We start from the raw sequence: 14,791 nt of genomic DNA, 5'->3' as shown, positions 1-14,791 counted from the left end.
ATGCATCTGTTCTCTCCTCCAGGTTGCGCCTTCGTCAAGTTCTCCACACATACTGAGGCTCAGTCTGCGATCAGTGCCCTCCACGGCAGCCAGACCATGCCAGTGAGTACAGCTCTCTTTCTCTGGTACACAAACACACATAGACAAATAGGAACATACGCAAACCAAATAGAATTTTTTTTTTACTTCTAATAAACTTAGAGAGTGCAATAATCTTTATAAATATACCAAGTTTATTATAAAAAAAGATGCAAGCAGATACAACCAGAAATACACCCCCTGTCCCTTTACCTAACATGCTACTTAAAAAAAAAAAAATCCAAATCTAATTTCCAGATAAAACTGTTTAGAATGATAATTGAATTTTGGGTGAGTCATCAATCAGTAGTTCTGCTTGCATAATCAGTGAATATAACTCCAGTGTGAGATTACATTTGCTTGTTATGTAAGCATAGCGTGTCCTCTGTATTGGATTTACTATGAGCACAGAAGCTGTACTGCTCATTTGTATGTGTCTCATGTTTTGGCATGGTCGCTGTATACCTGATGGTGTCAAAATAAAAGCTACTTACTCTGCACTCCAAATCTGAATAGAGTTATTCTCTTTGACATCAGGCGAGCCGACAAGGAGTCACGTCCCATATTATTCAGTTGTCTGAAGTATATTCTGCTTTTATCCTCATTTTTGTTTTGGGAACCCTCGCCTCAGAGAAGCAGAGACCTGAACTCTCGCCCACCCTATCTCACAGGTGTTGTGTTTCACTGTATGATTTCATTATTAACGGTTGCCAATGTGTGGCTCGAAGAGAGGAACACGGAGAGAAACGCTAGTAACCAGCTGTGCCATTTTGGCACAACCTCCAAGTCAATCTAAGTGCAAATGACTGGAGGTCAGGAGGAAAGACTCTGGATGTCCATTCTTCATAGATACCCTCCTTCTCTATTGCTCCATCCCCCTATCTCTGCTAGCTCTCTGCCCTCGCTCGTCTCTTTTTGGCAGCCTCTCGGGATATTAGGCAATAGACTTGTTTACTCCACCTTTCACCACATTGGCTGCTGAATTATTCATCTAACTATAAGCAGGGGGCCAAAGGGAGGGGAGGAAGAGCTGGGGAGAGAGTGAGAGACAGAGAGGGGCGGGGGCAGAGGGAGAATGAGTGAATGGACAGGATTTATACCTCCTGCTCTAGTAAATTGATTATAGAAATCTGATCAGCATCTCATATCCTGTGGCTGCTGGAGGAGAGGGCACAGTGTGCCTGCCTCGCAGAGATTAGTGGACCACCGGTGGACCATTACGCCTCAGCAGGACAGTGCTATTCAGAGCAAAATGTCCATCAGTGAAGCAAAGATCCTGGAAAAACCTTGGCCCATACATCCTCTGTCTGAGTTCATGTTGACTGCAGTGAGCCAACGCTGCAAAAAGAAGATGGAATGAATAAATAATCTTTTGTTTACAGCACATTGGGATTGCATAAATAAAGAAGTAACTAAAGGATGAAAGACCACTGACAGCAACAATGCAGTCACAATACTTACTATAATCAATGGATGCCTTCACTGCTTCTCTTTGGCATCTGTTATAAGCAATCGCTGTGTTCTCTCTTCTCTTAGGCTAATAGAAACAATTAATTGTTCTAATGAGCTAAGACAAAGTGAGCCAGCATATGTATGTGTGTGCATATTTGCTGCCCAACCAAGGCTGTGGCAGATGAGCAGAGTCAGAGAGATAGCTGAGGTGTTGAAGTGCACCGAATATTAACACTGCGACTAACTACAGCAGTTTGATAGATCTACTGCCAATCCCCCAAAGCATGAACACTGACTTCTTAGAGTTTATGAGTGCAGACACACACACACGAATACATGCTTGTGAATAGATAAACATCTATAAACACAAGCACTTTATGGGTAGCACATTTGCATTGGGTGCTCACACACACACACACATGCACGCAAACACACACACACACTCACTTTCTATATTGCTCCTCTCACTGTTTCACTGTCACATGCTCGTACAGCCACGGGCTAGGGTCAAAGGCTCCCTGACTGATCTTATTTTCCAGCCCGGAGGACTTGAGCTGAATACATTTGTGTTATTCATGTAGAAGGGGAGTGGGCATTTTGCATGTATTGTATGTGTGAGTTGGGAAGGAGAGAGAAAATCTGCATGGAGAGTGTGCACGTATGTGGAGTATGTGTACATAAATGACTTTCAGTGCATGTAAAGTTATACTTTATGCATGCATACAATGAGTGGGAGTGCACATGCTTCCGTGTGTTCAACTGTACATTTTTGATGGATACCAAATGAAAAATTATTTGCCAATCACCAACTACCACGTAACGTCAGTGTATGAATGATGATAGTAAGTGCATGAATTATACACGTGCATCAGCAGGTCATATATAAGACCTTGACTTAATCTCCATCACACTCTAACCCTTTATATTTTAAGCATGCAGACCTCAGCCTCCACATACACACCACCACCATCCCTCAGCCTCCTTCAGCTATCGCACATGAACACACACACACACTGCTACAGTTCAGGATATGAGTGGCTCAATTAAACATTTAAACGCTAGAGCTGTAAAGCAAATTGCTGTGATTCAGCAGGGCCGTGTAGGAAGTAAGTCCCGGGACAGAATTACACCGAAACGAGGGGGGATGCGGGTCAGGTCCACAGAGCCGTGCTGATTTTTTCACTCCATATCCGCCTCAGCAAAGCCTGAGTTTGGGGATGTTTCAGCTGACACAGGGCCTGAGATAGAAACACTGGAGCAGGATGATGGAAGGATAAGAGCAGAACAAAGGAAAGCAAATGAGGTAAAGTTTGCACAGAAGAGAGAGCTTGATGATTGAGAGTAAAGGGAGGAGTAAAGACGATTTTTTAAAAAAGCATCCAAATGTGATTCCGCAGCTGTGGGATCTTCTGTATTACTTCAGAGTGAACATGCAACATGCAAGTGTCATGAGTGCCACTCAATAAGACAGATTGCATGTTACTGCCTGTAACAATAATGAAATGAAAGGAGGAAAGGCAAAAAAGGCAGCAGATATTGTATATAATCTGGTTTCAGTTAGAAAACAGATATGATCTCATTTTGTATTCAATAAGATGCAGAGTTTTAATGTCAGTGTTTCACAAGGATGATGGATTGTTGTGTTTCTACAATGTTCTGCCTTTATACTTGTATATATTTTTTGAATTTACATCCTAATAACCGAATAGATTATCGTCATCCATTACTTTACTAGCCAAGCTCTAAGACGATGTGTATTTATACAGTATGATTTCAGTGGGTAGTTGGGGTGGAGCAATGGGTGGTAATGGCTTCTTAAAATACAGTCAGGAGCATAGCATCATGTAAAGTGCATGAATTGTGGGATATGTACTGTAGTTTGTAACTGTATATGCAGCATCAGTATACAGCTTTGCCATGCGTTACTGTGGGCACAAAAATGCAGTCACAGATGTTTCAATTTTGAATGGAAATAAGTCTTAGCATATACTGTATATGATATGTGAAACTCACCATAGCCTCAAAATAAACAGATGAGCAGCACAGGCTACCCATTCATGTTGCTGAGGAAGACACTCAAATTCATTAATTTTTCATATTAAATCCTAACTTCTTGAATGTAAAATTGTTTTTTAATCTGTTGTAAGCAATGTGGATGGAATATGAGGCCATATGTTATGGAGAGATGGGCAGGTATATCTAAAGTGCTGATTAAAAGAGGCATTTTTTTCAAAATCATATCTGTTGTAAGGATGTTGAAATCACATTTATCAGAAAGGGATAAATGGGATGTAACCTCTTAAATTGTTGTTTTACTGTAGAGACTGGGACACCATTAAGACATTTGCCAGGTGACGCTTTAAAAACCAGTACAGCTACATACTAATACAGGACCAACCTTCCCTCTAGCGTCACCCTAAACTAACTCAAGTTGGTATGTGATGGGCCTTTCTCAATCTGCAATCTTCTCTGTACTTGGGCTCTTGCAGATTTTTGAAAGGTGACAGCCCAAGTACTGTTCCAGTTCAAAGTCCACATCTAGCTAAGTTCAGATTGCTCACTCCGCCCATTTTATCAAGGATACTTTGGGAGCTAACTTGTGTGGACTTAAGGCAGCTAAGTGTCCCAGAATGCGCTGCGCACCAACCAGTGGAGATTTTGTGCCAGGCTCAAAGCTGCACTGATGTTCATCCTAGTTGTTATTATGAGGGTTATTGTATCACTTTATTGAATTTTGATGTATTTTCAGGCGAGAAAGTAACAGTTTAGATTTTGAATATGTGGTCAGTTTATCCAAATAAAGCCTGTTCATTTTTTCACGGGTGAGACCAGGGTCACCTCAATGTGTGCCGTCGTTCAGGGAGAACAATCTTATCTCAGCAAGCCCTTTGGATATTCACCACTGGCTCTGTTGTCTGTAGCATTCTGATATATGATAAAATTCCTTTTGGAAGATGAAATTTTTCCTCAGAGTTGAAATATGATATTTCTTGCTGCCAGTGATCTGAGAAGATGAAGTTGAATACATAATAAATACATGATTTGTTGGACAGTTTAATAACAGTGCTGCCTCCTTGGACTGCATTTTTTATATTTACAGATACTGTATACCACCACATTTGAATAAAAATAAATATAAATGAAAATTAACAGAGGCAGCGCAGACTAAATTGAATTTTGTTAGGGTTTTTTATATGCATTACAGATTGGCTATCAAGTGTACCTTTTACTACACTCACTGTCAATTCAGTTTTTTCCCTGAAAAAGTCTGTTTATGGACCTTGAGTTTAGGTTATTTTGTCACAGTTCAGTCAGGTACAGTTGTGCTGAAGTGCAATCACCAGCTGACCTGCTGATATTAGCAAACTATCACTGAAGATATCGCTACTGTTATTGCAAATATTTCTCTCATCTTCACGAGTCTGGACTTCTGAGTCCAACTCCCAACTACAGGAGTCTGAACTTGGCAGTCTGTGTTGAGATTGAGAAAAGCCTATATATGTATAAAGTTAGAGAAGTAGCTTTATTCACATGAGGGAGTGCAGCTTGGACACAAACCAAACCTCCTTGGCAATGAGGAGGAACTGTAAAGACTCAAACTTTCCTTATGTGGTTCTGAATCTCTGTCGTCCCTATTTTATCCTCCCTGTTTAACTCCCTTCCCTTCAGTGGTTCTCGAGGTAGCCGGGAGCCGCTCAGCAGGGAGATTCTGCTCATACTTGGCAGCTTAAAAATTTAATGAGACTTTTACTTCACACTTCATCCTTCTCCCTTTATAGTGATGGAGATTCTGCTCACTGATATTCTGACAAGCCTAACTGGGAAAACCTAGTAGATAAACAAATGTGGCAGTGGATGCTTAGCCGACAAGCCATAAGATTCAGGTGCACTGAGGAGAACCAGTGGGAGAGCAAACTCACTGTATAGACCTCCTTGAAAAAAGCTTTGCAGAGTGTGAGACATACATGCAAGAGTATGAAAGAGAATTGCACAAGGCTCTTATACAACCAGACAGGTCAATTCGCAGTAAACCATGTTTCTATTACTCTCGTCTAGTTCTAGATGGAAAAAAAACTGTTGAAGGCACACTTCCAACTTAATATCCCTAGGTTATAAAAATCAGCCTTCCCTAAAAATTAGAGAGGCAGAGCAGGACCATTGAAAGGGAGTTAAAATATTCAATATTCTACATTTGTATTTGTATTCTGGTCGTGTAATGCCCTGTCCAGGACTCTACCAAAGTTAAACTGTGTAATAAATTTAACGATGTAGATAGTAAAAAGCTGGACAAACACAACAAATAAACCCTAAACCTGCAACTGTGCCAAAGTTAACATCAAAGTGACCAAGTGCACTAGTAATATACAGCACTGTATGAGATGATGCTGAAGAGAGTGAGATGCAAACAGCGTATCTCTTTAGGTTATGTTGTTCTATCTCTTGCTTGCATCATATTTTTCAAACTTGGCTCTCAATGACCAGGAAAAGTGTTGTTCCAGTGTGGCAGGATGGTGCATACACTAAGAATCAAAACAATTAGTCACCCATCTGGGCAGAGTACAGATGTCAGCCATCTTCACAGTCTGACAATTAGTCTGTCAGCCAGTTAGCCAACCATCAACCATCAGAGGGAGTCAATCACTCTCCCAACTAGACATTCAGCCATTTAGTCAGTCAGCTGAACTAACTGGCCATCCACCTACAATCCTTCAACCCTGTGATTCAACCAGTGAGCAAGCCAGGAGGAGAAGGCTAGAGGGAATATTGAGGAAAGTGGTGGGGAGAGAGAAAGGAAGAGGATAAAATCTATATGTTAGAGTGGAAAGGTCCAGTGCCTGTCTTTGAACATCTCTAGACATCTCTGTAGATGTCTTTATTAGCAGACAATCTCAAGTCTCAGTCACGAGAAAATACAAAGAAAAAGAAAGAAAACCTATAATGCAATTTATAAAAATTATCATCACATTTGTCATCTAGAAATGCTTGTCTTCAGCTCAGTCCAAGTCTGCCAGGTTTCACCCAGATCCAAGCCAACCAAGAAACACCCTTTTAGACCTTTAAAACCCCCAACCCCCAACCTTCAGTCCCGGCACTTCACAAGTCACCACTGTTATTGACAATCTTGCATCAATTTCAGAGGGCCTCTTATTGTGACTGACACACAACCTTTCTACACTGTCAGATCAGAGTAATATTTCGGCCTTTTATGTGGATCGATTGGCCAGTTTGGGGGCGCAGAGGGGAGGAGAGGCGGAGCACACAAAAGGTCAACTGTAGCGCTAAATCATTTGAAGATTCTTAATGAAGGGTGTGTGGCAGACACACCTGCTGGTTTCATTATTGGGCTACAGAAAGGAAGTATTAGTGCTGATAGCCACAGAGAGAAGAAGAGGGAGGCTACAACAGAAAGAGGACAGAATGAGGGAAATTGCCCAAAAAAGCAGCATTTTCTTTGAAGAGCACTCTCAACAAGGTCAATAGGAAGCGCTGCCAATCGTAGTTCTTATTTCAAATCATTGTATGTGGCAGATCTTTTAACCTTAACTGTGGGAAGGAGCACCAAGGTTACATATATGTACTGTACTGGATGGAGAAATCTGGGGGAAGATATGAAGTATTTATGTCATGCACGGCAAGGCTGCTTTGCCCTGAGTGACTTTGTACATTTGTTAAACACTGATTGAAGGAATGGAGCGTTTCTCTCTGCACATCTGCACAAGAGCTGTTCACACAATAATAGAATATTTGTGTTCTTCACATATCTATGCTGGGTTCATGTTTTCCAGCCATAAAATAAGGAGGCACGATTCTCTGCAATAATACAAAGGTGCAATGATGTTGCATCTATAGTGCAACTGACATGCAATTAGAGGAGCTCACTAGGTATTGATGTTAACAGCAGTTGTTGTCACTAATGAAAACACCATACTAAGAGATCAGAAATAATAATGAAGAACATTCCTCATGCACTTTTTAAGCCTTCTGTGACTGTCTGTCTTTGTATATGCAGGAAATCATATACAATCATATGAGCAAATTATTCCCTGAAGTGGCGCAAAACCTTTTGGGGACAGAGGATGTACACAAGGATGTACAGAAGACTGTGTTCCTTCTGTTGATTGACTGCATGTCAGTGTAAAAGGTGCTTGCAGTGGTTAACTGTTCTTGCTGTCTTTCCTCTAATTTTCTGTTCCCTCTGCCGCCCTCAGGGTGCTTCCTCCAGCTTGGTGGTCAAATTTGCCGACACAGACAAGGAGCGCACCATCAGACGTATGCAGCAGATGGTTGGGCAGTTTGGCATCTTCAACCCAGCCATCGCCCTTCCCTTCAGCACCTACAGCTCTTACGCACATGCGGTGAGTTGGAAAAAACATGGACATAGACACACAGCAGAATTTAAATACATTAAGAGTCTGTCTATCCAAAGGCATTATGTATTTACCCACAGTAAACATTCACCAATGAAATCACAATGGGTGTAAGAAAACATCCCAAGTGTTTCTGAAACCTTCACATTTTTAGGGTGTTGGCATACTGCCAATTCATTTTATCTGAGTTCTTCAAGCTGCTATAATATATTTTAATATTGACAATGAATCAAATGACTACACATGTGTGAAAGTTGCTCAAAGTGATGAACCCGTTGAGAATTATCACTTGACTGCAGTTTCCCTCAGATCTGACACAGTGTGGAGCGTTTCAGTGTCTATCAGCTCATTGTGTTGGTTTCATGGGATGCATGTTTTGGTCCCGTCCCACCACTCATGGCGTCATTTTAAGCCACAGGAGGCAGCAGCTAAACCCTACGGTACACTACCTGTCCAGCACCAAACATCAGGTAAACAAAGTTAGTGACTAGCTGGTGAAGATAGGGACACATTTAGTAGCCTAAGAGTCATATATGTCCCTCAGGAGTTGGTGGAAAACAAACCAGAGCGAATATTGAATAATGTTGCTCCATATCTGCTAGAAACAGAGCTCCCTATCTAGCAGATATGGAGCTAATGTCGTGTTTGTGTTTACACCTTGTTTTTCATATCTTTTATTTCACCAACTTTACCAACATAAAAAGTCTTGCAGGCTATATTTGATGTATCCAACATGCTTTAAGCAATCATATGTAGATTTTGAAAATTTCCAATACCACTGGAGCTGCCCAGTCGTACTAAACTATCCCCCCCTGTGGATCCAAAAATGAATAGACTGAAGGCAACACATTGAGTGTATTCATTTTGCTTGGATTCCCTCATTTTTCTACAAACAGAAATATATGCCATCAGAATAAGATCACATAGATCAAAATTTTTTTTTTATTTTAGATGAATCCCCATTGAGCTCTAGATCAGTGATCAGTGTTGCAGTGGGGCCACTTGTGTGTCAGAATTCATATCACACACAGGATAAACAATTTAACTGTGGATATTTATACTGGATTGGTCCAAATAAACATCAGAAAGTTTAACACGGAATATCTGCCACTGCAGTTTATAACTCCACACAGAAACTTTTTTCTGGCACATCTTTTTGTGTTTCGGGCCCTAATTGGTAGATAATGTTGTAAGTGAAACTTAGCTTGCCATACTATCGTCACAGCTCTCTACTGCTCTCCTCCTAAGCACTGCTGCCATGCCATTACATTCACTACCCTCAGCACGTAGGCACATTGGCTTGTACCCTCCAACCCCTTCATCAGCTTCCCTCTGCCCTCCTACCCCCGCGTACTGTAAACCCCACCCCCACCCCACCCCCCCAGGGCATGGCACCATACGCACACAGCAGACCCCTGGCTCTTTGATGAGTTCAGACAGCCTATGCAGCCCCTCTCACCATGCACCCCCTCTATCCTCTATCACTGAGTCTCTACCATTCCCCTCTCCCTCCCCCGTCCCTCCCTCTGGGCCCATGAGATGCTTCAGGGGCCACAGTTGACTCAGAATATTCCATGGGCAACTTATCTGCACACAAACTTTCTTCTTCCCTGCTGAGGCAGAGCACACACACACAAGCAAATGCACACACATGGGCACAACCTACTTAAAGCAGGCTAAAATGAATTTAAGAAAAGCTTTCTATCCAGCGTTGAGATAAAAACCTGGGCCTCTGTCACAACACACTGCATAAATACACATAGACAGTATTTATAGTATTTATTTACAGAAAAGGCGGAACACAAATTCTTCTTTTCCTGTACTTATTTGGATGTAAAAGTTACATATTTTGCAGCCTTTAAATGCCAGGATTAATTGTTGACGTTAGCCAGGTCTTGGGGGCTTATCCATTTCCCTCATTTTCATATCACAGCCATGGGACCCAGTGTGAAATGTGCAAATTGACCATCCCAGAGTAATTGCGAGGCCATCTCTTGTGCTCTCTCCAGTAAAACTCCTACCTTCATTACCATTCATGAAATGCAGCCCTTTCCCAGGAAATGTGGAGAAATGCAAATGTTTAAGGGGTGGTGGAGGCAGTGGCGGTCTGCGGGGAGACCATTGTGCCCCGCTCAGGTTGGCCATGACTCTTATTTACTGTGGCAGAGACCCGTGTCGACTCATACAGACGCGCACAAGAGTGTACACACACCGCACAGCAAATGTTCTTTCTTTCTCTCTTTTTCCCCTCCCTCACTCTCTCTCATACATACATATAATATGACAAAGAGCAGGATGATGCTAGGAAATTGAGTTCCGAGCGAAAGTAACAAGGGCATGTGGGATACTTCAGCATTAGAGAGAATCAATTACCATTAAATCTGGAGGAGAAATTGCACGTATGTGGTTTCTCGACACAAAGATTATACAGCATGAATGATGGTAGTGAAGGTGAAATTCTCCTTGTATTAGTATTATGAATCACAGAGACTCTGGATGCCATGCACCTGCATATAATGAATTCAGCAAATAAACCAAGCAACTCTGAGGCAAGGCAACCTTGGAGATAAACTCACCCCAACTATTGATAAAGTAATGAGTTCACAAGAAGCAGTAATGGATTATCAGCAAGGGTCTTGTTTTCATATCACGCTAAAGACTTATTTAATGAATCTAAATACTGGTTCAGACTGCTAGGTGTGTAATAATGTGGAATAAAGGCAAATATTAGTTATCTTCAGTGTGGGTGTCCAGCTTGCACAGTGGTTATGATTACATTACAGTCATTGGCACCAGCTGCATGCACATGGTGTGCAGCCTTGATTCCCCTGTAGCCACCGGGAATGTGCTGAAGTGATACGATGAATGTTTCTTTACGGCAAGATAAACTACACATATTCCCCCAAGACGAAAAACCTGCAGTGACAGAAAAAGGACTTTATCTCCAAAGACACACTACATGTTCGCCTACTCTTCATATACACTGGCCAAGAGAAGAGGAGGTAGCGCAGTATAGAATACAGACGTGGGGAGAGATGGTATATATAGCTATAACCAGAGTACAGTAAATGGTAAATTCAAAGAGCTACCTCTCCACTACAGCAGTGGAAAGGATTATAGAGTTGAGCTGACAGCCAGTAAATTGGATTTTAGGAGAAGGAGGGGGCTCTGAACACAAATTGGAGGGGTACAACACTGACAACATATGCCAAAAATGAGAAATGTGCCATTTTCACGATAGACACAGATACCGGTGTGCTCTGACAGGAGACATCCTATTTGCAAAAAGGTGATTTCATAAAACACAAGCAGAAGGAGAGCGAGAGTGTGAGATTCCATGTTTCATTCCACTGTTCGTGGTAAGTGATAATAGTTCTCCCATGAATTGCTGAATGCAAGTAATAAAACCAGATTTTATTACCTTTTGGATTTCCCCTTCAAGACACAAACATCATATTTGTACATGATTAGATTTGATTCAAGTCACTTTTCTTCCCTCGCCTTCTAAAGCTATGTCTCTTGGTAAAGACAGCCATTTTAGCTTCTCTTTAGGAGGAGGACTACCTGCCGTGTCCGTGGACAAGAGAGAAGTTTCTCCAGCACCGTGCCCCTCTTGCCTCCCTCAAAGATTCTGTAGTGTGAGATAGATAAACGAGAGGAGAGAAAATGGTTTAACTTGGTGCTAATAGTGACAGTGTGTGGGTGGATGAGGGGGAGGATGACGACAGTAAACTCACATTAGGAAACATCTCCCCCTGTTGGAGGGACTCACATTCGAAACTGAGCTTTTTGCAACACAGCCCACATGAGGAATGATGGTAACAGATTACTGCATCATTTGGCTGTTCAGTGAACTGCCCGCACACACACAGACACACACAAGCATGTGTGTGACCTGGTTTAGCTGTATTGTACTTGTGAGGACTAGCTCTTGACTGGTCATGCATGTGACACACATACACACACACACACATGCACGCACACACACACACACACACACACGCACGCACACACACATATGCACACACACACACACACACACACACACACACACATACACACACACAGTCACATAACAAAGTGCAGCAGAGATGAAAAAACCTATTAAAATCTTAGTGTGGAGATACAGACTACTAGCATCGGGGTAACAAATGAGGCCCTTGAGCTTCAGTCTTCTGTCTTCAGTCTTTTAGTTCACCTCAATGACCCACTGCCTCCCCCTCTCTCTCATTTTTTCAACCTTCTGCACCCTCTCTCTCCCGCTTTACCTTTCTCTTCCCCCCGTCCCTCTGTCCGTCCCTGCCTGGTTGGGCTATAAGGGGTCACATGTGACAGTGCTGAGAGTCAGCGAGTCACAGAGCAGCGCTACAGAGATAATTGCCATGTGATAAAGAGGTGATTGCCTGCTCTCACCAGGGGAGAGTAATGCCATCAGGTTGCAATAAAAAAGCAGATGTCTGACACTAAATGAATGCTACTGGAGCCCAGGCAACTTTCTTTGCTCCTTTTCATCTCATGCGCTTCTCTTTTGTCCCCCTTGTTTCTGTCTGCCTTTTCTTCCCTCTTCCTTTCTTTTCAAGAGGAAGCAGAAAAGGTTGTGTCTATGATGATGAAGACTCAGTTGTGCTCATTCTCCGCCAGAGACATTTGCTATCTGCTGGGTAGTGCATAAATAAAGAAATGGGAATGGCTTTTGAATATAATGCCTTTGAAAATTTGAAAAAGAAGAAAAAAGCATATGCATACGAAAAGTAAAATGGAATGACTTTGAATATCTCTGTCAACATAACCACTCTGTTTTTTGTTCTTTATTTTATTTATTTTTTTTATCAGAGCCAGTTTGTATTAACCACTGAATTCCGACATAATTACATGCTTGAGTTTCCAATTTGCTGCATTTTAATTTGGAACGAAGCATCAATGAATGCCAGAGTTGTTATCCATGACAATCTGACGGATGGCATTAAGGATTGCATTATCTAAGACATGCATTGGGAGAGGGGCTGGTATTCTGAAGTCACTAGTATTCACTCCCACTCCATTATTGCTCCACCCAGGCCTCCAGCTTGCATTAGGCCACAGGGCCCACAATGAATAGGCTGCAGGCTTATTAGAATCAACCCTAAGTCCCCAGTCCTCACTGAAAGCAGTGAATGGAGCCAGAGAAAAGACAAAAAAAACAGTGAGTGCTGTGACAGTGTATTTATTCTGTAATACCAGCCCAGTCAGACCCTTCATCCTGAAGTCCATCCCCGTTCACATCCTAATAGGGGGGCAGTCACAGCGTTGCCAAAGCAAGGGAGCCCCAGATCCTCTGGACCTCTTTGTTTGTTTTTTATGTCATTGCTTTTGTTTAGTTTCTTGTTCCCTTGCTGTCTTTTGTAGCTGTGCCCCCTTAAAGGCTCAATTCATCTTATTTGGAAGGGAATGGATGATCCCCATTTGTCACGATGATAAAATTATGCAAATGACAAAAGGCGTTAATAGATAGCAATGGCAAGGCATGTGGCTAATGGATGGGATGCCAGTGTTGGGCACTCTACAGCGGGACACTTTCAGGTTACCTGACAGGAGCACTGAGGGAAAATAATTGGCTTTTCCGTTGCAGGGTCCCCATGCAAATACAAGCAGAGTGGCATTCTATAGTTGCACTGTCTCACAATATCGTCATTAGCATTAGTGCCAGTGGCAGAGGAGTTTGATTTCTGCTTATACGAGTCAGTCTCAGAAGCTCCCCTGACACATAGCAGCGATGCAGTATTAAACAGATGCAGAGTCAGGGGCAAGAGGTTGGTCCATCTGTGTTTGTATTCCTACATCACACACGTCTGCATGCCTGATGGGCAGCTACATAGCCTGCAAAAGATTATTGATTCCCCAGATAAACCCCTTGGTTCACAAGCTGCAAAAGCCATTGTACAATGATGGATTTTCTTCTGAATTAGGCATTCAGCATTAGGTTTGCAAAGGGAGAATTTAAGCTGAGTGCGGAAACTCAAATGGTGTCTACAGCTCTTCATGCATGTTGTGTGTACCTGTGTGTGTATGTGTGTGTTTGTTTGTGAGCACAGTGCAGGGCAACAGTGCGTGTGAGCATGTCCTATGCATATGAATACACACTCTGTGGGCTGCGTTTGATGGAAAATAGTTTCAGCTCTCACTTCTCACTTCATGCTAAGTAGAAGTGCAGGGTGAATGAAAGCATATTGATTTTTATCTCATTGTGGGACAGTCCAATGGGTGAAAATCAACTGCCATTGAATTTTTTCAGACACACAACTGTATTACTAACATGGTTTGGAATGTGAGCTGCTAGCTACGCCTGCTTTAAAAATTTAATTTAACGAGTCAGGGTCTGGATTCAGTGACTTCTCAAAACAGCCATAGTGGAGTTGTACTGTTATTATAAAAGATCACAATGTTGTTTGGTAAAATTGTGTCTCTAAAACAGCTTTTCACACAAGCAATGACTCTGGCCATACAATTAAGTTCCAACCCCAAATGTATTCTGTTTGCAAAATGCCCTCTATTTTGGCAGGAGTGGCCCAGAGACAGGCCTAGTGGTTTTTCCACTGAATTATAAAACAAAGCAAATTTTAAACTCCGGGTGGATGTCGGGCTATAAGCAGCAATCATTACAAATACATCAGAAAAATTAGAGATGAATCCAGGGGAAAACAGGCAAGAGTGGGAGACGTCTGTGGCATTTCTATACAGCCAAACAGAATATTGTGAAGTTTGACAATTGTAAAGAAAAAGAATTGCAACTCTTCTGCAAACTTTGCCTGTTCCCTAAGCACAGAGATAATGTGCACATGTCAATGCCTTGATTTGTATGAGCTCAACAGACAGCTATTAAATTGTTTCTGCAGCTGGTGACAGGCTTCCTGCTG

General features: G+C 42.1%; 1 protein-coding gene across 13 annotated transcripts in view; it reads left to right on the top strand.

The window, feature by feature from the left end:
* The window catches only part of celf5a (cugbp, Elav-like family member 5a), a 180,403-nt gene that overhangs the window by 146,620 nt on the left and 18,992 nt on the right, over positions 1–14,791 (top strand). For all 13 annotated transcript variants that reach the window (XM_071487508.1, XM_071487503.1, XM_071487504.1 and 10 more), the window contains exons 5-6: positions 23–102; positions 7,740–7,886. In XM_071487508.1, the coding sequence (XP_071343609.1) occupies positions 23–102; positions 7,740–7,886 (227 nt within the window). The remainder of the gene's footprint in view (positions 1–22; positions 103–7,739; positions 7,887–14,791) is intronic.

The sequence above is a fragment of the Trachinotus anak genome, unplaced genomic scaffold (assembly GCF_046630095.1).
Source record: "Trachinotus anak isolate AG129_WGS33_773 ecotype Australia unplaced genomic scaffold, CSIRO_AGI_Tana_v1 ptg000010l, whole genome shotgun sequence".
NCBI classification, from domain to species: Eukaryota; Metazoa; Chordata; class Actinopteri; order Carangiformes; family Carangidae; genus Trachinotus; species Trachinotus anak.
The sequence above is the reverse complement of the archived record's forward strand: the minus strand, read 5'-3'. Positions and strand labels throughout refer to the sequence as shown.